Source organism: Zonotrichia leucophrys, chromosome 1A, assembly GCF_028769735.1.
Source record: "Zonotrichia leucophrys gambelii isolate GWCS_2022_RI chromosome 1A, RI_Zleu_2.0, whole genome shotgun sequence".
Classification (NCBI taxonomy): domain Eukaryota; kingdom Metazoa; phylum Chordata; class Aves; order Passeriformes; family Passerellidae; genus Zonotrichia; species Zonotrichia leucophrys.
Genome location: NC_088170.1, coordinates 39,439,784 through 39,462,788, shown reverse-complemented (window position 1 = coordinate 39,462,788; position 23,005 = coordinate 39,439,784). Strand labels below are relative to the sequence as shown.

The 23,005-nt window shown below is 55.8% G+C and overlaps 2 protein-coding genes across 2 annotated transcripts; both read left to right on the top strand.

Moving 5' to 3' along the window:
* On the top strand, positions 1 to 10,400 carry GGA1 (golgi associated, gamma adaptin ear containing, ARF binding protein 1). The gene is made up of 17 exons (XM_064702440.1): positions 1 to 159; positions 517 to 601; positions 901 to 976; positions 1,603 to 1,701; positions 2,896 to 3,019; positions 3,487 to 3,587; positions 4,632 to 4,712; positions 5,121 to 5,258; positions 5,406 to 5,487; positions 5,686 to 5,793; positions 6,071 to 6,226; positions 6,984 to 7,048; positions 7,182 to 7,360; positions 7,465 to 7,748; positions 7,952 to 8,121; positions 8,359 to 8,469; positions 8,621 to 10,400. Exons 1-17 carry the CDS (start codon positions 129 to 131, stop codon positions 8,729 to 8,731), a joined length of 2,001 nt encoding a protein of 666 aa, XP_064558510.1. The 5' UTR covers positions 1 to 128; the 3' UTR covers positions 8,732 to 10,400.
* A 1,753-nt stretch (positions 10,401 to 12,153) lies between these two features.
* On the top strand, positions 12,154 to 22,793 carry SH3BP1 (SH3 domain binding protein 1). The gene is made up of 18 exons (XM_064732172.1): positions 12,154 to 12,494; positions 14,283 to 14,325; positions 15,704 to 15,808; positions 16,184 to 16,260; positions 16,541 to 16,652; positions 16,753 to 16,829; positions 17,202 to 17,337; positions 17,964 to 18,032; positions 18,425 to 18,515; positions 18,809 to 18,951; positions 19,077 to 19,188; positions 19,273 to 19,354; positions 19,641 to 19,721; positions 19,829 to 19,945; positions 20,382 to 20,473; positions 20,649 to 20,778; positions 20,944 to 21,056; positions 21,448 to 22,793. Exons 1-18 carry the CDS (start codon positions 12,433 to 12,435, stop codon positions 21,780 to 21,782), a joined length of 1,977 nt encoding a protein of 658 aa, XP_064588242.1. The 5' UTR covers positions 12,154 to 12,432; the 3' UTR covers positions 21,783 to 22,793.
* The last annotated feature ends 212 nt before the right edge of the window (positions 22,794 to 23,005 follow it).

Here is a 23,005-nt window from a genome sequence, read left to right as displayed (position 1 = left end):
CTCCGCGCGGCCGACTTCCGGCTCTCGGTGGCCAGAGCGATCGCGGCTCTCCATGGCGCGGCCGCGCCGGGCCCGGCGGCAGGGCGGCGGAGCGGCGCTGCCCCGCTGAGGAGCCGCGGGCCGCCGACATGGAGCCCGAAACGCTGGAGGCGCGCATCAGTGAGTGCGGCTGCGACCACCGCTGCCCTCCCAGTGGGGCGGGGCGGGCGCGGGGGGCGCAGGGCTATGAGGGAGGGGGGCTGTGAGGGAGGGGGGGCTGCGGGCGCTGTGAGACCCCAGGGCCCAGCCGGAGGCAGGGGTACGGTGGGTCAGCAGGGAGGAGGGAGCCAGAGTTGGTGCACAGGACTGCCGTGGGAAGGGGCGAGTGGACACGAGTGTGTTTCTCCTCCTACGCCGTCCCCTGCTGCTGCTGCACCCGCTGGAGTTGGCAGGGAGGGAGTGGCATCAATGATGTCCTTCCACACAGTAGGAGCCTGTTGGGTTTTTCTTCTCACCGTCCCCTCCTCCTGCCCGCAGACAAAGCCACAAACCCCCTGAACAAGGACCTGGACTGGGATGGTATCAATGCGTTCTGTGAGCAGCTCAATAAGGAGCTGGAGGGGTAAGTGCTTTGTCCTTTCCCCAGGCGTCTCCAGGTCACAGGCCTGGTTATGATTTCCCACCCAGCAAAATCCAATGGGATTGTCCCAAAAGCTGAATAGGCATGAAGGCCCTTGAGGTGGGGGTAGGTGGGGGGTCTGCTAATGAATGGTTCCCTCCGGATTTTGAGGTGTCTTAGTGCTTTATCAGCACCTTCAGCTTGCAACATGCTTTTCAGCTCTGGATTCCCAGACAGAAATGCAGGTACCAGACATTTTGTCAATAACCGGCGAGCTTTTCTTTTCCCCTCACTCCTTCCAGTCCTCCGCTTGCCACCCGGCTTCTTGCCCACAAGATCCAGTCTCCACAGGAATGGGAAGCTATCCAGGCCCTCACGGTAAGGGCATCTGCAGGCTGGTAGAACTAGATGGAGGGGCAGGGTGTGGAGATGCTCCAGCTTGACTGGAGAAGCACAGGAACCTTTGAATTCCCTCTGAACTCAGTCTGAGAAAGCCCTGGAGCACCTGGGCCCTTGGGTGGGAGAGGGACTGAAGGTGGTTCCACAAGTCAGGAGAGGTTACTTGGAGAGGTTCTGTTCCTAGAAGGATCAGAGCCTGTTGAAGTTGAATGAGAAGCTTTTTGGCTTTTGTTGTGGTGGCCTTGGCAGTGCTGTGTTAATGGTTGGACTGTATGATCTTGATGATACTTTCCAACCTAAAGGATTCAATGATTCTTAATCATGTTGTGGATCCCTACTTTGAAACCCTGGTGTTTGTGACCTCTCTAAGGGTAACCCTTTGAGTGGGCTGTTCAGCCATCTCTGCAAAAACTGGCCCCAAAGATGGGAATCTTTCTTCCCTGTGGGAGGGTGCTTGAGCACCCGGGAGGGAGCAGGGGATGTCCCTTTGTGCTGCTGTGACAGTAGCCACAGGCTCTGTACCTGGTGAGGGGCAAGCAGGAAGGAGCAGGCTCCTGACCCTGCTGCTGGCCCCATGCTGGCACTCACGTGGCCGCTCTCCCCAGGTGCTGGAGTCGTGCATGAAGAGCTGTGGCAAACGCTTCCACGATGAGGTGGGCAAGTTCCGCTTCCTCAACGAGCTCATCAAGGTGGTGTCCCCTAAGGTGGGTCTTGAGGCATCGTGCTGGAAGGGAATGCTGCCCGGTGGCAGGAGGGCTTTGGGAAAAAGTGGTGGCTGAGAAAAAAGGTCAGACACCCACTGGGACATGGGCCAAATAGGACAGTGTTAGTAGGAGATCTAGTCCTTGTTTCCTGGTGAGTTTTCTGGTGGGAAGTAAGTTTTCACCCCGCTACTCCAGGCTGATTCTTGTTGTAGGAAGCTGAGCACCAACTGGACATGGTGCAGCCAGCACTTGTGAGACAGCTGAGCTCATGTGCGTGCCTGGAGTCACTTTCCCTGCATCCCTGTAGGGCTCTGTCTGTGCTGCATGTGCTCAGGAACATCCCCCAGCTGCGACAGGACCATGTCTCTTTGGGGTGTCCCAACCTGACTGAGACACTCTTGGAGGGCAAGCCCAGGCTTGGTCAGGGGTGTTCTGGTGAGTCCATCTGAAGGACCAAGTCAGTACCTGCTCCTGTGCTGATGCTGCTGTTCCTGCAGCAGAACAAGCTGTGCAGGCTCCCCTGCTTCAGTCAAGGCAGTGAACACCAGCAAGCGTAGAGTTAAGGGAACCCAGGCTAAATATGACTAAGGAAAACCTTTGTCTGCCAGTCACAGCTTGTGATCTGTGATGATGAATAGCCCCAGACAGTGATAGCAGCATCCTAAAGTTCTCTTGCTTGGCACCCTAGAGTATGTTCTCTGCCTTAAGCCACTTGTTTCTGGTGGCACATGCACTGTTTGTACCAGCTGTGCTCCCATCAGACCCATGTGAGAAGGCTGCAGGATGATTGCATGGCACCTGCTGGGTGCTGGTCAGCTGGGGCTCACCTTGCTCAGGGCCCTGCCTCTGAGACTGTTACCCACACCCCTCTCCCAGAGGGCTGCCTTGCTGAGCAGCTTCTTTTCACAGGACCCTTCCCTTCACAAGGTGACAGGAGACCTGCCTGAGCCTTCCCACCTGTCACTGAGCAGCTGCTGCTGCAGCATTTCTCACACCTCTTGTTTTTCCTGTGATGGAAACCAGGCACAGCATAGCATGTGTTGCAAGGCCCTCGTGAGCTTTGTTGCCTGCTTCCTCTTTCCTCCTTGTGCCATTGGGAACGGTCTCACTTCTCCTGGGAGGGCGAGGAGAGGAACAGTCCAGACTTGCAAAGGCTCAGATCAGCTTCATGCCTCCTCTTTTCTCTTCCCCTAGTATCTTGGCAGCCGGACGTCAGAGAAAGTGAAGTCAAAGATCCTGGAGCTCATGTACAGCTGGACATTAGGGCTGCCTCATGAGGTGAAGATTACTGAAGCCTACCAGATGCTGAAGAAACAAGGTGAGAGGTAGTGGTCTGGAAGGGGCAGTGGACAGATAGTTTTGTCCACCTTCATTTTTTGTCTGGGAGAAATCTGAAACAAGCTCTCCCTTCCTTCTGCCCAGACCCAGGGCATCCATCAGTCTGACTCAGCACCAGGGTCAGGAGACAGAGCAGGTGCCTTGGGGCTCCTGGCTGAGCAGAGGGAGTTGCTGGGTTGGAGGGCTCATCTGCCTGCTCACGTGGGAGATGGGGCACTGGAAAGGTCTGGGGCTGAAGGGCTGCAAGTACTTCAGCAGTATAGGCTGGAATTTTCTAAGCAAGGATATTTATGGGGAATGGAAACACAATCAGGATCTTGTGTAACAGGAGCTAACCCACACACCCTCAGTCCCAGCTGGATTTGTTGGGCCATTAGGGAAAAAAGACCTGGGTGGCAGTGCCATTCCTGCGTGGGTGAGTCCTCCTGATCTCTCCTTCTACTGCAGGGATTGTCAAGTGTGACCCCAAACTTCCTGATGACGCTCCTTTCCCACCGCCTCCTCCTCGACCCAAGAACATCATCTTTGATGATGAAGAAAAATCCAAGGTAAAGGCTCTGTGCAAGGAGAGGGACAGTAGGCATCATCTTCCTGCTCCAGTACCTTATGTCCCCCTGATGTGGGAGAGTCAAAGTCCCTGCTGTCCTTCAGAAAATGCATCACAGGAATGCTGAGGGCCTGTTCCAAAATCATGACAAAGGAAATATCCAGAGGAGTGGGGCATGTGGGTCTGTTTGACCTTTGGAGCACTTAGCTGCAGGATGGTGCAAAGGGTGAGGCACTGACATTGGCCCAAGCAGGTCTGGGGAGGTTTGCTGCTGTGAGCTCTCTAGACTTTGGAGTTATCTGGCCATGAAGTTTAAATCTCAGCCCCAGATGCTGCTGCTGTTATCTCTTCCCCACCCCCAGCACTGCAATCTGCCTATTGCCCAACCACTTATAGCTACCTGGACCCATCCTGTGTTGTCTGTCCATCAGAATTGTGTCACCACTCAGGCAAACCTCTGCACTATGAGTGCTGATACATTTAAGCAAGTACTGGGCTCCTCTGGGTCTAGTTCTACAGCAGGAGTGTGATGCCACTTTGCTGTAAGGGATATAGTTTGCCTCCATGGGTCACAGTCTGAAAATGAGGATTTGAAGATGGGCAGTTCACTGACTGTGGAGAGGAAGTGGGAGCTCTCTCTCACCACCAGCAAAGAGACATGTGAACAAGTCCAAGTGGGAGTCTATTACAATGCCATGGCAATTCTTGCATAAACCAGGCTCTCTTCCTGTCTCAGTGCTGCTGCACCCCAGACTCTCCATGGTGGGTAATGGGCAGGCCAGAGCAGGTTTTGAATGCAGGGGATCTTCAGGGAAAGACCTAGCTTGCATAACCAGAACTACAAGAGGAAAAGCCAAGCCAGTTGTACTTCTCTCTCTGGTCTCTGATAGCCCACAGGCTCCTGTGGCTGGGCTTTCTAAATGATTGGAGTTGTCCACTGCCAGATACAGGTTCGGGATGGTGTCAGCTCTTGGCTCTAGTGATGCAAGAGTGACTCTGGCTGCCATCCCTCAGCTTGGGCTCAGGAGTCCCTTCTCTTTTGCAGACGCTGGCTCGCCTCCTGAAAAGTTCCCATCCTGAGGATCTCCGGGCTGCCAACAAGCTCATCAAGGAGATGGTTCAGGAGGTGTGACTGGGGAAGAAGGGAGCTGGGGGGTCATTGTCTGGGTGGTGATGGCTGGCACCAAAGGAGGACTGGCTTTGTGACCTCATGACCTCAAGGCATATGGAGCTTCTGCCCAAAATTTGGGTGCGGCAGCTGTGAAAGAGTCCTTGTGTGAGTTCTGCCATCCCCTGGCTACTTGAAGGAATGGCTCTGAGTGCATTCTGTGGCCCAAGCCCTGCTGCAGCACAAGATCCACAGCAATTCCATCCCTGTCTGACATGTTCCTGCCCTGAGATGACCTGGAGTTTTCCACTGGAGTGGGAGCTGTTTTGAGGGCAGTGTTGCTGGGCTTTAGTCCAGGCTGGCTGGTTGGCCTGGCCTTCCTCCTCTCCAGGTGAGGACATCCTTCCCCATGTGCTTCCCCTCCAGGACCAAAAGCGCATGGAGAAGATCTCCAAGAGGGTTAATGCCATTGAGGAGGTGAACAACAACGTGAAGCTGCTGACAGAGATGGTGACAAACTACAGCAAGGGGGAGACAACGGAAAGCAATGAGGACCTAATGAAGGTGAGGAAAGGCAATCCCAGAATCCTCCTTGGGCTTAGCAGAAATGGGTGACCCTTATCCCCTCATCCTCCTGCCTATTTTGCACACCCAGCTGAGCGTCCCGCTGCTCAGCATGCTCACCTTATGACTGTTTCTCTGCTGTCCCAGGAGCTGTATCAGCGCTGTGAGCGCATGAGGCCCATGCTTTTCCGGCTCGCCAGTGACACAGAAGACAATGATGAAGCTCTAGGTAAACATATCTGACCTTTCTCCTTCCTGCTGAGCCTGCCCTGGAGCTGTCAGTGTAGCCTGGTGCAGCCTGCAGTAGCAATGGTGGAAACACTCTCTGCAGTGGTTTTGTTTGCAGCAACTTGGGCCTTGCTTGGGAGAAACAGACAGACTTAGGGTATAAGAGTTACTCTCTTCACTGTTTCACACTTGTTTTCAGCGGAGATTCTGCAAGCCAATGACAATCTGACCCAGGTGATCAATCTCTACAAGCAGCTTGTACGGGGAGAAGAGATCAATGGGGAGACGGTGGCCAGTCCCCTTCGAGGTGAGGAGACTTGAAGAATGGGGACAGGAAGGTCAAGCAGAGGGACCCTGTTGCTGGTTTCTTGCAGAGTAAGAGAGGACTGAGAGAAGTGGAAAGGGGAAACCTGCAGGAGCTTAGAGTGGGGCTGGTGAGATAAGGAAATGGCTTGTGGATGTGACTGGTGCATGAAGAAGGGGAACTGGAAGGGAGAGCAGCGGGTGTGAGGAAGGATGGGAGCGAGGCCTCACCACATTGCATAAGGACTGGACAACGTTTTCAGAGTCTTTTCTTTTTGCAGGCAGCACCTCAGCACTTCTAGATCTGTCTGGCCTGGAGCTTCCAGCAACAGGCCCTTCCCACCCAGCCTTGCCCACCCTTTCAGGTGGCTCAGCAGTCCCTGTGCCTGACCAAGCTGGCTCTGTCTCCTTGCTGGATGATGAACTCATGTCTTTAGGTGAGAAATCCAGAGAAAAGTTCTTCATTCTTTGACTCTAGATAGTTCTTCTTTGGCAGGAACATGAATAAGAGAGAGCTCTGGTAGAAGTGAATAATGAAAGACAAAGAGGTTCTTTCATTTAGTGTGAGGGAGAGGAGGGAAGGACTCTGCTACAATTCTGAACTTCAGTCCCATGGTGTTTTCCTGGCTAGTCAGAGAGAGCCTGTAGGAATGTGCCCACCGATTTGCTCTGGGTAAACTGACCTGGCAGGTAAATCAAGAGTGATGCAATGGCCATCCCCAGATGGGATCACAAGGGTGGGTCACCCCCAGCTCCTCGTGTTTTCTGCATGCTCTTGAAGTCATGAACTGACAACAGATGCAGGGTACTTCCAGAACTGTTGACATGAACTCATGTAAAGTGTCACTCCTAGAATGCTCTAGAGTCCTGCTTTGCACAACAAAGTGTCTGTTTCCTAAGGCAAGTGCTTTTGAGTACAACAGCATCAAGTAGACAACATGGTCAGCCAGATTGGTCAGCTCAGTAGCAGTCATTTTTCTGCTGATTACAGTGAGACATGAACTATAAATGAAGCCATCTGGACAGAAAAAAGCCACTGTCACCCTCCTGGCTCTCCCCCATGTAAGGATGGGGGCCAGAGATGGAGACCACATTGGCAGTTCTGCCCTGCTGCTTCTGTGTCTTACTCAGGCCATGTTTAATGCTCTTACTGATTTGGTAGGTAAGCTGAATGTTTGCTTATACTCCTGGCAGGTCTGAATGACCCAGCACCACATCCTGTCCAGGCCAGTGACAGCAGCGGCTGGAACAGCTTCCAGGTAATGCACTGGGAGCTAGGGCAGAGGGTGGGAGGGTGGTAAAAGCTCCCTCAAATGAAGGCAGGGAAACATGTTACAGCTGGTGCTGATATGCAACCCTGCTTTGGGGCTCTCCTCCGTGCTCTTTTCACAGTCATCAGACAGCAATGAGCTCAGTATCACCCCTATCATGGCAACAGCACCAGTCAAAGCAGATGCTGGTGCATCCTCCCCAAAACCATCTCCTAGCAGCAGTGGCCTGGATGACCTGGACCTCCTGGGCAAGACTCTGCTGCAGCAGTCTTTGCCTCCAGAATCTCAGCAAGTGCGATGGTAAGCACTAGGTAGTGCAGTCTGGCATCTCTTGCCCTTGTTTCCATTTCTGGGTGCTGGACAGCATTTCAGTGCCCTGTTCCGCTCGATCTCTCCCCCTGTAGGGAGAAGCAGCAGCCACCCCCTCGGCTCACCCTGAGGGATCTGCAGAACAGGAGCAGCTCTGGCACTGCAGCCCACAATCCCAGTGCTCTGCCTGTACTCCAGAGTATTTCCCCTAACCCCACGCTGCCTCTGACCTCAGAGCTGCCTGCCCCTGCCACACTTCCAAAAGCTGCCACCGCACCAGCAGGAAGTACTGCAGTGCCACCACGGCCTCCTGCCACTGCGCTGCCCCAGGAGATCTCGCTGGCCAACATCACTGTGCCTCTGGAGTCAATCAAACCCAGTGAGCTGGGGAAAAATAGGGGGGCAGGCATGGGGGGATTCAGCCCTGCACACATGGAAGGGTAGAATGTGAAGAAACTTCTTGCTTGTTGGATTTTGTGGAGGCTGGAGAGGAATGGTGTCTCCGTCACTAGGATGATGGGGAAAGGTACTGTCAGGCCAATTCCCTCCTGGCTGACTGCTGTGTCCCTGCCTTTCCCACAGGCAGCATCCTCCCTGTGACAGTGTATGATCAGCATGGCTTCCGTGTCCTCTTCCACTTTGCTAAGGATGCCCTGCCTGAGAGGCCTGACGTGCTTGTGGTGGTGATTTCTATGCTGAGCACGGCCCCGCAGCCCATCCGCAATATTGTCTTTCAGTCTGCCGTCCCCAAGGTAAGACAGCTGCTGGGGCTGAGGTCCCAAACTGGGCAAAGCATTATTCTACTTCTGCAGGAAAACTGGGTGGATGGAGAGAGCTCCCTGGGCATGGGAGCAAATTCTGATGCCTTCAGATTAGCACAATGCTTTTCTCTTTGACTAGACAGCAGAGCTTCCCAAGTGCAGCAGAGCTTCTGGCTGCCAAGTCACTCTCAGGAATGTGGTCACTCTCTCCTCTCACTCTCTCCCTAGATAATGAAGGTGAAGCTGCAGCCTCCCTCAGGCACGGAGCTGCCAGCGTTCAATCCCATCGTCCACCCCAGTGCCATCACCCAAGTCCTGCTGCTCGCTAACCCACAGAAGGTAACAGCACTGTCCCTGGGGCATGAACAGGGGCTGGTCTTGGTGCTTAGGCAAAGCCTCGCTACCCTATCCCTGTTCCCTCTACTCAGCAGCATCTGAGATGTGAATGGTTTGTGCCTCATGCCTTTCTTCCTTTTTCTCCCATCTCTAGGAGAAAGTGAGGCTACGGTACAAACTAACCTTCACCATGGGAGAGCAAACCTACAATGAAATTGGGGATGTGGACCAGTTTCCCCCACCAGAATCTTGGGGAAACCTTTAGGGCCACATGTTGCAGGCACTACACTGCAGATTCCTTGGGAAGCCAACCCTATGGGGCTGGAGCAGCCAGAGGAAATGGGAGGGTGGCTGGGGGCTGGTGCTCACGCTCTGTTCTCCAGATGGCCAGGCAAGGGCCAGAGGGAGCATGCCTCAAGGAGGAGAGCAGAGATGCCAGCAGATGTTAATCTCACAGGACTAGAAGTGGAGTGGAAAGCTTCATGTGTGTGAACAGTTGCCTTCCCTGCTCTTCTGAAGATGACACTCCCTCCCCAGTCTGTCCAGCTTCTCTTCTAACCCTGCTTTCCTGCTTTAGGTGCATAGGGGAACAAGGATGGGGAGCTTTAACAGCCTCAGCCCAGGGCAAGGCCTAGCAAAGGAAGATCCTTTTCCTTGTCTGCTCCCTCCACACTTCTCAGCCCTTCAGCTACTTCGTGCTCTATGGTGCTCTCTCTTGCCCCCTTGCCCCCTCCTTAGAGCTGGGCCCCAGTGATTCCATGTGGTCCATGTGGGATCACACTGGAGCTGATGAGGAACTGGGCTGAGCAGAGCCTAGGTATCTCTCCAGCACCAGAGAGCAGACAGCTGTCTCTGCTTTGGGGGGGCTCAGGGGGAGTGATCATCACATATCTGTCCTAGCTGCTTACAGAGCTGTTGGTGAGAGGTGGGGCCTCAGGGGCTAGGAAGGGCTTGCTCTGTGCCTTCCCCGCCCCTTCAGCTGGCGTTCTGAGCCCCTACGGCATGGTAGGAACCATTCCCACAGCCTTTATCTATCATAGCAAGCTGTGGGAATGGTGGCCAGAGAGGGGCATGCTCTGGGGGTTGAGACTGCCTGCAGCCTCCTGACAGATGGGGAGAGGAAGCAGCAGTGACGCTTCCTTTCCCCGGCTGGGCTGGAGAGCTCGGTGGGGCAGGAGGGTTTTCTCAGCTCTTGAGTGTCCTCTCGCAGAGGGGTGAGTGATGGGCTGGGAGATGGGGGAGATGGGAGCCCAGCTCATCACCACCAAGCTCTGCACTGGGGCACGGGGGGGTTCAGCTGTGCCTTGTGCACCTTTGCTGCAGCTGAGGGCAGGCCTGGCTCCCTGTGGCGGGGAGGGGGCTCGCCCCAGCTGCCTGATCACTGTGACACAAGAGCTGGGATCTGCAGCACCGAGGAGACTGAGGGTAGCACATCCCAAGCAATCCCCAATCCCATGGGACTTAGGACCATGGAAGCTGCTTCCCATCCCTAAGCTGGTTTGGAGAGAGCCTGATCATAAAAAGCAGAGGCAAGCTGTGCTCTGCAGTGGCTTGCCAGAGGTTGAAGGAAGCATGTGAGAGATGGAGATGAGCACGGTGCCTCACACTCGAGGCTCAGGCAGCAAAGATGATGTGTCTCAGAGCTGGGCACAGCAGGCAGCAAAGATGATGTGTCTCAGAGCTGGGCACAGCAGGCAGTAAAGGGGAGGGGGAAGCAAGGTCTTTATGCTGGGATTCTGCTGTCTTACTTCCCTTTCCCGTCTCTTCAGGGTTTTGTATGGGTTTTTTCTTTGCAGATCTTGTTTGGTTCTTGAATAGACTTGTATATATTTTCAGTGCAAAATTCTGTAAATGGAAGAAAACAAACATTTAAAACGAGACGCCCGGCGCGAAGAATCTGCTGTATTTATGGGAAATAAAGAGTTCTTTCCTGATCCTCCTCTGTCTTTTGACCTAAGGAATGCATTCTTCCCCTTACTTTTCCTGGACCCCTGAGGAGCTTCTCTGCATGCTGTCCAGCTCAAATCCTGCCTCTTCAGTCCTGTATTTCATCCCTCAGTCACTCAGGCCCTTGTCACAATGATTTCCCTGCTCCTATGAGCAGGGTTGGTGGAATTCCCCTGCCAGTTCTCAATTCCTTTTTTTTTGAGAGCAGTGACTTCCAGGCTGTGAACTGAGTGCTGCCCACTTCCCTCGTGCCCCATGGAGAGGCAGTGGGCAGGAATGTGTGCCTGACAGCCCACGGAAAGCAGGACTTGAGCTCACTCCCATGCCTCACATGACTGCAGCTTCACCACTGCTGGTGGCAGCACTTGGCAGCAGCTCCACGAGGCAGTTTTATTTCAGGAGTACAAAGGGGGATCTCTGACAAGAAGCAGCAGCAGCCCAGGGCTGGGAGCGGCTCTGATACTGCATATAAGAGTTGGCCCAGCCCCCCTTGATGCAGCCAGTGAGGATCTGGGGGGCCTTAGCTGCATCTTTGCAACAGGTGCTTGAAGCTGCCTGTTAGGAGCACCCAGGGCTTGATGCTGGGGGATCAGATGTGCTCTGCCACAGGTTGAGAACAGCCTGGTGTTTTGGGCAGGGAGACAGTGGTGCTCTGTCACCCCACAACCACTGGAAAACAGCTGCCAGCACCACTTTGCTAGACAGTAACTGGAGACCTGATCCTTGCCAAGAAGCACAGCCTAGCAGCCCTCAAATTTTTACTCCTCCAGCTTCAGGTCACAAATGGAGTGGCCCTTCTGCCTCATTTTCCTGTGCTGCTTGCCTCTTCTACCCACAAGCTGACCGCTTCTTGTTTTGGCTTGGTTTGCTGCTTCCTTTGCCAGCTATGTAACCCAGCTAACAGCAACCTCTGCCCTCTCTTAGTGCAGGTGAAAAGTCCTATCTGCAGGTAGCCAGAAATAAAGTGAGATACTCGTCTCAGAGAGTCAACACCAAAAGTCGTGGTGGTGTGGAGTGGATGTTTTTCGACAAAAAGAGAAAAGAAAAACAAAAAGAAAAAAAAATTATATGAGCTCTGGTGCAGCTCTGCAGAGAGCAGGCAGCAGCTGAGCCTGAGAACCGGGAGTTTGCGGTCCCCGTGCAACTGCGGCTGCTGCTGGCCCTGCTCGGAGGAGCTCCTCTGGCGGGGGGAGGGACCAGGCAGCAGCCGCTGGCCGCAGCTTTGCGGTGGCTCCGGAGAGCCTCAGCGACGGCAGGGAGGGAAAACAGCGAGAGGGTGCAGGGGTGGCTTTGCTGCTTGTGCCTTGCTGCTTTTGTCGCAACAAGGCGGTATGTCGCAGGGCAAGAGGGTGGAGCTGCACCCGTGAGCACGGAGAGGTGCCTGAGCAGTGCTGGCAGAGTTGGGTGGCCCGGTAGGGCAGGGTGTACATCCAAATGAGCTGCACAGGCAGCTGGCACCGCACGGGCTGCCCCGCGGCACAGCTGCTGGTGGGCACGGGAAGGAAGGAAGGGGAACCACCCCAGCTGAGACACAGCAAGAAACAGCGTGGGCCCTTCACGCGGGCTCGGCAGCGGCATGTGCTTGTCCTGCCTTGTTATGCGTATGCTGTAATAAAATTTCCCCTTTAAGGCTGGGCTGAAGTTATTTTTACTTGTGGGCTGGTGACAGGAACACAGAACGGAGCAGGAGCTCTGTACTGTTCTTACCTGATCCGTGGCGGAGGGGCGGACAGAGGAGGAAGGAAGCTCAGAAAAGGAGAGGGAGTGAGAGAACGAAGCTCAAGGGAGGGGAAAAGAAAGCAGGCAGGGCATCCCTAGGGAGGGACGAGGGAGGGGACCAGCTGGGGAAACTGAAAAAGAGGGAACGAGGGAGGAAAGGAGTAAGGAGACAGAGGTCCTTCGGGAAGTGGCTCCGGGGAGAAGAGGGGCTGCAGGCATCCGATGCCAAGCATTACCGAGGGCAGCTGAGCGGGTATAACCAAGCAGAGCAGCTTTTGTGGTCTCCTCCCGACTCTCAAGATGATGAAAAGACAGTTCAATCGAATGCGCCAGCAGCTGTCCCATCCCAGTGCCACCACCAGGTAAGGACTTCTCCACCAGCAGTACCGGAGGGAGCGGGATGCACGTCCTGGAGGGCTTGTGCTGGGGCTGTGGCCTGGGAAAAGAGCAAAGGGGGGGAAACCTTTGGGGTTTAGAGCATCTTCAGCACAAGCTGAAGGGCTTTGTGAAGGCTGCATTGGTGCTGCTCAGCAGTAAATGATCCTCAAGCCCAGCTACCTCTCCCAGGGCCCACATTCCTGCATTCACCAGGAAACAGGACTTGCCTAAGCTTGGCTTCACCAGGATGTGGGACAGTGGGGCAATGGAGAGGGACCTTCCAGCCACATACCCCTGGCTGTGCAATGACCAGGAGGGGGATTGAGCTGGGACCTGCCCTCCCTGCTGAGTCTGGGGTGCCCCACAGGAGCCAAATGCGCTGCATAGCTCTGGCCATCCCAGCAGCGTGAGCAGCCCAGAATGCCCTTTGAGGAGAGAACCAGGGGTCCTCAGATGGACCCATGGAGGACTTACAGCTCCACTCAAAACACTCTGTCCCTGTTCTACCTCTGCCATTTCCTTCTTTTTCTCTTTGACTTTCCAAAGCTCTCCCCTTGCAAAACCCAGAACTGAAATTACAGGGCTGGGCCCTCCCTGCCCAGCCCCCTCACTCCCTTTCCTACTGCCACCTCTGCAGCACTGGGTTCCCAGCACTGGGTGGCTAAGAGGGACCAAGCATGTCCCCTGAACCACTGAGGTCTTTCAGGTAACCCAGCAAATCAACCATAAGGAAGCAACTCCTATATGCTGGTGGCCTCTTGCTCTCACATTCCCTGGAAGGGAGCATGATGCCCCTTCCCATCCCTCTTCCCTCAAGATTTCATCCATGTCAGATGCATCTCCCTTTTGCTTCATGTCAGGTAGGCAAGCCTCATGCACATTGTGAAGTCCAAGAGCAAGCTCTTCACCTGCTGAGGAGCCTCTCCTCTGTGGACCATGACCTCACGTGATCTTGCTTGCCTTCAACCAAACCATGTTTCCTGCAGCTCCACATCCTCGTCCCACATTGGCTTTGGCAGGCAGTGAAAAGAGAGAAATGTGAACTGGGGAAAAAGCAGCAGCAGATGGAAATCAAATGGGGTTCCTCGGAAATAGCAATGATTGCAGGCTGTGAAGCAAGGCATAGGAGGCCTATGGAGGCTATAGGAGGCATCTATAGGAGGCATCAGGGAGGCTTTAGGGTCATGTGACTGGTGGGTTTTGAATTTGGTTTTGAGCAGAACAACAAAAAGCTGGGTTTGTGAGGGCATTTCTGGAGGGGCTGGTGTTGGTCTTGGACCCCAGTTTGACCACAAGGACACCCTTGCTTCCACACCAGTGGCCCCACTGCTACTGACTACCCAGGGCTGCAAAGATGTGTGCCAGACTGCAGCATCACTGCCCTGGCTTCACCTTCAGGAGAGAGATGGGGCAGTCAGGGGCAGTAAACATCCTGCTCCTGTTGTGGCCCTGCTAAGCAATCTGACTTCAAAAACACAGGCCACACCTGGACTTTTTGACTGAGGTGCACAGACAGGAAACCCTGTCTGATGGGGTGTCCACCAGCCAGCAAAGCTGGCTCCCTTGCCCTGCTCCTGCTGTTCTTGTCCTCCCAGGCTCGTTCTACCCATGGCCTTGTAGGCCTTGTATCTGATGGTCCAGGCTATAGCCTGTGTCTCCTGCTCCCAGGAGCCCAAAGAGAGGCCAGAAGGATGCACAAGGACCTGCCTTCCCAAAGAAGCTGTGTGGAGGTGATCCCAATTCGCTTATGGTTCCTTCTCCTTCCTCTGCAGAGCCCAAGAAGCAACTGAGCTCCTGTCAGAAGATTTGCTGCAGGTGAGGTGTGGGCTGGGCTGGCAGGCGTGTGTCTGCTTGTGCCTGGGCGTGGAACCTGCCCCGCTCCTGCTGCCATCTGCCCTGCCAGCACGTCCAAGTCATGGGGCAGGGATCTGCCTGCGTGCCAGAGGGTGATTTCAGGACCATGGTGTCAAGGGATTGGCAGGCTCCTGCGACCAGCAAGGGCTTTCCCAGCTGCTCACAGAGGGATGAATCCTGACCAGGAGTTGTGCTCCCTTTTCACTGGACCAGATGCTCCAAGCTGTGGCAGGATGCTGGGCAGGTGTCGTGGTTTGATACTGCCCAAATGCCATGTACCCACAAAAGTTGCTCACTCATCCTCCCCTGCCACAGTTGGGCAGAGCAAAAATTAATGAAGGCTTCATGAGCTAAGGACCTGGATAAAACACTCCAAGGGCAAAACAGGCTTGACTTAGAGGTACAAAGTGAATTTATTGCTAACAAAATCAGAGGAGGATAATGAGAAGTAAAATAAGCCCTTGAAAACACCTTTTCTTCCCCCAGTCCTTCCCTCCTTCCTACTGAGAGTGCAGGGGACAGGGTGTGGGGGTTTTGGTCAGTTCATCACCCGAGATATTCTTCCCCTGCTGAGGGAGAGGAGTCCTTCCGCTGCTCTGCTGCACCACAGGAGACCTGAGTTCTCTGTGAACTTCTCCAGCCTGGCTCCAAATCTCATGAGCAGCAGTTTTCCCAAAACTGCTGCAGCATGGGTCACTTTTCCATGGGGTGCAGTCCTCCAAGGACAGGCTGCTCCAGCCTGGTAGCAGGGGCTCTCTCTCCAGTGGGTCTCCCACTGGATTACAGCCTCCTCCCACTCCAGTGTCAGCACCTCCCCCATGGGCTGTGGGTGGATCTCTGTGTGGATCCCCATGGCTGCAGGGGCACTGCTGCTTCACCATGGTCTCACCATGGCCTACAGAGGAATCTCAGCTCCAGTGCCTGCAGCACCTCCTGCCCCTCCTTCAGCACTGGCCTTGGTGTCTCCATGTTGTTTCCCTCACAGGTTCTCACCTCCTTCTCTTCTCTGGCTAGGAAAAAAATTGTGTCCCCACTTTGTTGTGATTTTCTTCTCAAACATGTTTTCACAGAGGCATTCCCACTATCTCTGATTGGCCCAGGCTTGGCCAGCAGCATGTCCACCTTCAGAGCCATCAGGGATTGGCTCTGCTGGACATGGTGGAAGCTTCTGCCAGCTTCTCACTGAAGCCACCTCCATGGCTCCCCCTGCTACCCAAAACCAGCCCATGCAAAACCAGCACAGCAGGCCATCCTCACCCAGAGCAGGGTAGTGGGGAAATGGCCTCGAGGTGCCATGGCTGACAAAATGGCTTCCCCAGTCCCACTTTTGTGCCCGCAGGTTGAGCAGAGGATTGAGCCGGCCAAGCGAGCAGCTCACAGTGTGTCCAAGAGGCTCCAAGCCTGCCTGCAGGGACAGTGTGGCTCTGAGATGGACAAGCGAGTGGTGAGAAAAATCTTCCCACGCAGCCTGTGCTCACCCCAGCTCTGTCCCTTGCCAAAAACAGGGATGCCAGGCCCCTGCTTTGCCAGCTTTGCTGAAGGGTGGCCCAAAGCTATGCCAAGCCCAGGTCCCATTGTCAGCAGTGGCCTCCAGCATGTGCCTAGGATGAGCAGAGCAGAGCAACCCCTTCAATCATCACTAATTTAGAACACTCCTGAGAGACAGTGTCTTTGCATTGAATAACCCTCCAAAGCCCTTGCTGTCTATGTTCCTTCCCAAACCCCCATGAACCCACAGTGCCCTGTGGTGGGAAGAACCACAGTGTGGCCAGGCACAGTGGTGTCACCATTTCTCTCCCAAATCTTTGGCTCTGTGCAGAAGAAGCTGCCCTTGATGGCTCTGTCCATGGCGATGGCTGAGAGCTTCAAGGAACTGGACACAGAGTCCAGCCTTGGGTAAGTACTGGTGGGAAAAAGTGCCAGGGTGACCCCAAAAGATGCCAGATCCTGGTGGTGACACTGTCTTGGCTCAGGGGCTGCCATGGCTCAAACCATGTCCCAGAGCAAGCACTGGTGTTGCACTGGGAGAAGGGACCAGCCAGAACCTAAAGGCTCCAATTGCAGAGTAGGGCTGGGGGCTGGCTCAGGGTCCCCCGTGGGTACAGGGACAGGGGGATGTTGGGTCAGACAGGGGCATGGCTCCAGCCTGCAGTCATTGCATCTCTGTCCCACACAGGAAAGCCCTGGAGATGGGTTGCTGCATACAGAGCTCACTGGCCAAAATCGTGGCTGAATTCGAGATTGACCTGGAGCACTACGTCCTGCAGCCACTCAACAAGCTCAGTGAGGTAGGCCTGGCTGCTCTACTGGCTCCACTTTCTGATCCTTCCACCACTCCCTCCTGTGTCCCCAGACCTCCCCCGCTCACTCTGGCCCTCTCTCCCCCAGGAGGAGCTCCCCATTATCCTGAAGCGCAAGAAGACCCTCCAGAAGTTGATTTCTGACTGGAACACAATCAAGAGCCGGTATGGGGCACACTGCAGCCCTGGGGCCCAGAGCATACCCAGCACAGCCCTCAGACAGGTTGGGGAGAGAGAAGGATAATTGTCCTGGGGATTCAATTTCCAATAGCTCTTCAGGAGCACCCAGCTATCTCCTCTGTAGGTGCATCCTGCTCTGTGCTCACATGCTGATTCCAGCACCAGAGAGAAGGGCAGCTCTGCTGCTAAAGGCAGTAAAGTGCCCTGGTGGTGCTTGGGACACTGAGATCACCTCGTTCCAGTTCTTGCCAGGGGTAGCCCTTGCCATGCCACATTTCTCTGAAAGTCTGCACACCAGTTCTACCCAACATTCCTGGCACTGAGACCATAAATGCGCCTCTTTTTCCCACCCCAAAGGCTGAACCAAGCTGCCAAGAGTTCCAGTAACAGCACTGGGGCTGGTGCTGGCCCAGGGGCATCTTCTGCTGCCACCAAACTGGAGATCTTGAAGGAAGAAGAGGAGGAGGTGAAGAGGAAGGTGGAGCAGTGCAAGGTCAGAGGCTCTCCCCCATGGATCAGCTCCAGGGCTGCAGACCTGCTTCCCTCCACCAGTCTTGCCTGAGGTGACCCCACGCTGGGGTGGACTGCAGCCAGCCAGCATATCCTGCCCTCTGAAAGCAAATGGGGCTCTCAGGCAGAAACAGGGAGATGGCCCAAGCCCAGGGAAGAAAAAGAGTAAAGGAATTCAAAGTGCAAGCTGCTGCAGAGAGGAGGGTCCAGGGGCAAAATCAGGGAGCATATGGGGTCCCCTCAGGCTGGAAAACAGCTGAGCTAGGGTCTGTCATGGGTGGCAGGGAAGTTTCACATCAGCCTTCTCCACTTCTGCCCTGTGTCTCTGAAAAGCCCAGCACCTCGTCTGGCTGAGCTCATGAGCTCACTGGAGCTGAAGGTGCAGAGGCCTCTTGTTCCTGAGCCACTTGTGCAAGGGCTTTGATCATGGGGCAGGTTGCTGCCACTACCCAAACACAACTATGGGAAGCAAGGAGAAAGCCCCACTACCCCCAGAGACCCTGTCTAGACCACTCACAGGCCAGATGAAAGGGCGTCATGGAGGTGTCTCCTCTTCCTTGGGTGCCAGAGAGGGGATGGAAAATTGCTTTTCTTTGTCTCTCCTCCTAGGATGAGTACATGGCTGACCTCTACCACTTCTCCACCAAAGAGGACATCTATGCCAGCTACTTCATCAAAGTAAGTCTTCTGTCTCACTTCTCCCCAGTGTGTGAATTTCAGCTGCAACATGTCTGAGCCCAGCCTTGCCCCCATCCACACCAAGTGCCCCCAAGCAGGGCAGGGGACAGATCAAGGCATCAGCAGATGCCTATAGCTGGCCTTGCTCCTGCCACTGCAGGTTAATGCCACCACTAGCACCAAGTGCAAACAAGCAGTTTGTCCTGAAGGTGCCCCTCTCCAATCTGCCCTCTATGCCTCACTACAGACACAGTCCCATGGACCCCAGGGGACTCCCCTTGCAGCTCCCTCTTTGCCCTGTCTTCATGTGGGTGCAATGCCCTGGGAATGGGCACCTCTCCAAGAGGGGCTGGTGCCAACTGAATGCCGTTTGCCTGTCCCCTGTCTGGCAGCTATTGGAAATCCAAGCCCAGTACCACCGGCAGTCACTGGAATCTCTGGACTCAGCTCTAGCAGAGCTGAGGGAAAGCCACAGACAGACAGGTACCCTCTGTCTCTCCGTGCAGCCTGGCAAGGGCTGCAGTTGAGCCTGGGGGATACAAGTGTGTCCAGCAAAGCTGGAAAAGGCTAATTTTCCCTCCCCACACCTGCTGCTGCCTACCATGTTGGGCTGGTAGGTTGGGGACACAGCTTGACACGGGCTGGGGATGCTGCCTGTCCTGCCTCTGCCTGTAGCCAGCCTGGTTCGGCTTGGAGCAGGATGTTGCCATGGCCAAATGCTGGATGGTCCCAGGGATGGCCCACCATCCCTCCTGACATTTTCCTTCCTCTTCCAGAGCCTTCCTTCACAACAGACACCCCAGTGGCAGGGTACTACGGTGTGTCCCTAGAGACACACCTCAAGAGCTTGGGCCGGGAGATTGCGCTTCCCATCGAAGCTTGTGTCATGATGCTGTTGGCTTCCGGCATGAAGGAGGAGGTAGGGAGTGCTCCAGACCCCCTCATCACCTTTCTTCCCCAGATGCACTCCTCATCACCTTTCTTCCCCAGATGCACTCCTCTCAAACTCAAAATGCCTCCCTTCCCTCTTCATGCCATCCCCAGGGACTCTTTCGGCTGGCAGCAGGCGCCTCAGTGCTGAGGAAGCTGAAGAGCAGCTTGGCCAGCGGCTCCAATGCCCTGGAGGAGTTTTACTCAGACCCCCACGCTGTGGCTGGTGAGGGCCAGCAAGGCACATGACTGGGCAATCCCTGCCATCCCTCAGCTGCCATCAGCTCCACTGCTCCCCCTCTCCCCCCAGGTGCACTGAAATCCTACCTGCGGGAGCTGCCCCAGCCTTTGATGACCTTCGAACTCTATGACGAATGGGTCAAAGCAGCCAGGTGGGTCCAGGCACTGGGGTGGAAATCCCTGGCAGGTCTCAAAAAGCCCCCAGTCAACCCTCTCCATCCTTCCTGGCACTTGGAGCAGGGGTGCTCTGTCTCACTTGGGGAGATACAGACACAGAGCCTCCGTGCATGCCTGCCTTCACTGCCCAGTAAAGCAGGACATCTCCATCTCCGGGGCTATGGCCTGCATGGGCAGCCAACACTGCCCTTCCTCCTTGTCCAGTGTCCCACTGTGCCACAGGGAAAGGCTGAGCTCTCTGCTCCTCCTTCTCTCTTACAGCCTAAAGGACATTGACAGCCGCCTGCAGAGCCTGCGAGACACCTGCAGCCGCCTGCCCCAGGACAGCTACAACAATCTCAGGTGGTTTGTCAGAACAGGGCTTCTTCAGCCCCAAGCAATCACCAGAGGTAGCCATTTCCTCCTCAAATCCCTCTCTACTAAACCCCTGCCCTCCTTTTACCCCACAGGTATCTGATAAAGTTTTTAGCCAAGCTGGCTGAACACCAGGAGGTGAATAAAATGACCCCCAGCAACATTGCCATTGTGCTGGGCCCAAACCTGCTGTGGTCGCAGCAGAGCACAGGGTAAGGTCTGGTTTGAAGGGGTGGGAGGCAGCTCCCTAGCCCCAGCTGGGCTGCCCTGAAGGCAAATGCCATGGCAAAGGCTGATCCAGCACTTACAGGCTGGTCTAAAGCACTCCATCCTCAAGTCCTGTCCCTTGGTCCCATGCTCCCCAGGTTGCATGTCCCCTCACCAAGCACATGTCCTCTTAGCCACTCTGCAAGTAGTAAAGGAGGGATCCAAAGCACTTGTGACATGGGTGGCTTTCAACACCACTGGTCTCCAACACCAAACCAGGGTTCCCAGGACAGGATAAAAGTCCATCACCCATGTTGCCGTTGCCCTTGGCTGGGCTGCCTTCCCTTCAGACCCTGCCCCCTGTGGAATGAACATAAAAACTCATTTGGGGTTAATACCCCAAACCCTTTTTCTGATGCCTCCCCCACCCCTGTCTCTCAGAGACCCCATGCAACTGGACTTGGCCTCGGTCTCCTCCATCCAGGTTGTGGTGGAAGCCCTCATCCAGAATGTGGACACTCTCTTCCCTGGAGGTAGGGCCAGGGCATCACTTGGTGGGCCACAGCAGAGAGTGAGAGGGAGTGGAAGGGAACATTTCTCCATGTCCAGGAGGGGAGAAGCGGGAGGCTGCTCTGCTCCCTGCTGTGGGGTCATTGCTCTGGGTGGGAAGTGTTTCCTCACAGGATCTCCTCCTTTCTCTTCACCCAGAGGTAGACTTCAATGTCTCGGGCATGTTCATGCCACCCACAAACACCGGACTTTCCAAGGCTGTCCCAGAGGAAGAGCCAACTCCTGCAACCCCTCCAGCCAGCACCCCCACCCTTTTGGATGGAGAGGCGTAAGTCTGATAGGAGCTAGAGGCTCTGGCTGTCCCAGCTCTCCCATGTCCTCCCTCCAACCCAACCCCACACCAGGGCCATACTCTCACAGGTGGCTGCAAGGTGCCTCACAGCCAGGACCACCATGCCCAAACAAAGCCTGACGTGCCTTGTTCTCTGCACAGCACCTCCAGGGACCCTGAGGCCAGGTCCCAGCCCGCATCCCCAGGACTTCCCAGGCCATCTGAAGCAGCAGGGCCACCAGCTCCAGTGATGACTGACAACGCCACCCGCAAAGGTTAGGGTGCCCCACATGCTTGGGAAATTACACCCCCCAATGCCACCTCCTGTGGTTTAGTCATCATCATTCTGCTGTTCCCCACACCAGTGGGAACTGGGGATGTCCTTGTGGGAAAGGCCTCTGGCCAGGGCAGCATGCCTACAATCCAGCCAAGATGGGGCCATGGGAGGGATGAAGTACGTCCTCCAGTGTTGGGTTGAACACCTCCAGTAAAGAGGTGTCAAAGCTTTGTGAAGGGAAGAGGGAAAGGCCCCCAGAAAAGTTGGTGTGCATCTTCAGGACAGGAGCTGGGCAAGGGGCAATTTGTCCGACCAGCTGCCTGCAGCCCCTGCGCCCTTTGGAGAGCCCCTGTGGTGAGGAGCCCAGCCCACCTGAGCTTTCTTTCCAGGCAAACGCCCAGCTCCGGCCCGGCCCGCAGTGCCCCCGCCGCCCGTGGCGCAGCCCCGGGGCACGGCCCCTGCCCGGGCCGCCAGCCCCAAAGCTCTGCCGCGCCGCACCGCGCCCGGCCGGGCCCCCGCCGTGCCGCCGCCGCTCCCGCCGCAGCCGGCGCCTCGCCACAGCCGAGACGATGCCCCACCGGCCCGCAGGCCTTCCTCTGCTGAGGCTGACACGGCGGCTGCCGGGGACTGTGTGCCAGGAACCACAGAGGAGGGGCAGCCACTGCCTGCAGGAGGAAGCCCCCTGGCCACATCGGCCCCAGAAGGACAGCCCACAGAGAACTGAACAGGGTGAGAGGCATGGAGGAATCACAGGTTGGGGAGATGGGATCTGGCACCTCTCTGGGACCCAGCAGACGCTGTGGAAATGCCAGGGTGGCCTGAGGGATAGCGTCTCTTGGTGTTCCACCTTGTTCCCTTGGCTCACACCACCTGGCATGCTTTGCCTGCCTTGTCTCGCTCCCCCGTCTCATTCTCCACCTCCCCACACTACCATGTCCCTACCAGAGCCCAGCCACCAGATCCCTGCCCTGATCCCCACCCTGATCCCCCACTGCAGGCTCAGACACTGCTTGCAGTTCTGGGACAGCTTGGCCCCATGGGGCCATTCACGGATGCTCAGCCATGATCCCAGCCCCGTTTTGCCTTAAAATGCATTGCCCCAGGAACACACAGATGGATATATATAAATACAGATGTATAGAGATATATATAGATATATACACATAGATATATCTATACAGATACCTATATTTGGAGTGCATGTTCTGTTAGGCTGAGGGAGCTGGGGTTGTTCAGCCTGTAGAAAAGGAGGCTCAGGGGTGCCCTGATCACTCTCTACAGCCCCCTGAAAGGAGGCCATTGCCACGTGGAGCTCGACCTCTTGTCCCAGGCAGCAAGAGCACATAGTCACAAGCTGCACCAGGGGAGGTTTCGGTGGGACAGTAGGAGGGAACTTTTTCATAGAGTGATTAGACATGGGAATGGGCTGCCCAGGGAGGTGCTGGAGTCACCGTCCCTGGGGGTGTTTAAGGCTGGATGCGGCACTCAGTGCCACGCTCTAGTTGACATGGTTCGCTCTTAGGCTGGAATGGTTCGCTCTTAGGCTGGACTCGGTGATGTTAGAAGGCTTTTCCAGCCTAAGTGCCTCTGTTGCTTTTTGCCAGAATTTGAGAAGCTGGTGTCAAAGCCGCACGCCGGTGTGAGCAGGGCACACTTGGCAGCCTGAGGTGATGGAGGGTGCAGCACGTGGACCGCAGTGGGAAGGGCAGGAGGCGGGAGCGCGGCCGGTGCCCGGGACAGGAGGCGGGAGCGCGGCGGGAGCCCGGGGCCGTGGAGAGGCGGGCCGGGCCGTAATGGCAGCCGCGCTGCCACAGCCCCGCCGGCCGGCAGGGGGCGCTGCGCGGCTGCGCGGGCACGGCGGGGGGCGCGGCCGGGCACGGCGGCTCCAGCCAATGGGCAGCGGCCTGGGCCTGTCCCCGCCCTCTCCCAGCCGCGGTCACTTTGGGG

Bases quoted from the DNA above. Each gene is read 5' to 3' on its own strand.
- GGA1 (XM_064702440.1), top strand. From the start codon at position 129: ATGGAGCCCGAAACGCTGGAGGCGCGCATCA. The intron at 3,020-3,486 runs GTGAGAGGTAGT...CTTCTACTGCAG, and splicing joins CCAGATGCTGAAGAAACAAG to GGATTGTCAAGTGTGACCCC. The intron at 8,122-8,358 runs GTAAGACAGCTG...CTCTCTCCCTAG, and splicing joins TTCAGTCTGCCGTCCCCAAG to ATAATGAAGGTGAAGCTGCA.
- SH3BP1 (XM_064732172.1), top strand. From the start codon at position 12,433: ATGATGAAAAGACAGTTCAATCGAATGCGCCAGCAGCTGTCCCATCCC. The intron at 15,809-16,183 runs GTGAGAAAAATC...GGCTCTGTGCAG, and splicing joins CTGAGATGGACAAGCGAGTG to AAGAAGCTGCCCTTGATGGC. The intron at 20,474-20,648 runs GTAGGGCCAGGG...CTCTTCACCCAG, and splicing joins GGACACTCTCTTCCCTGGAG to AGGTAGACTTCAATGTCTCG.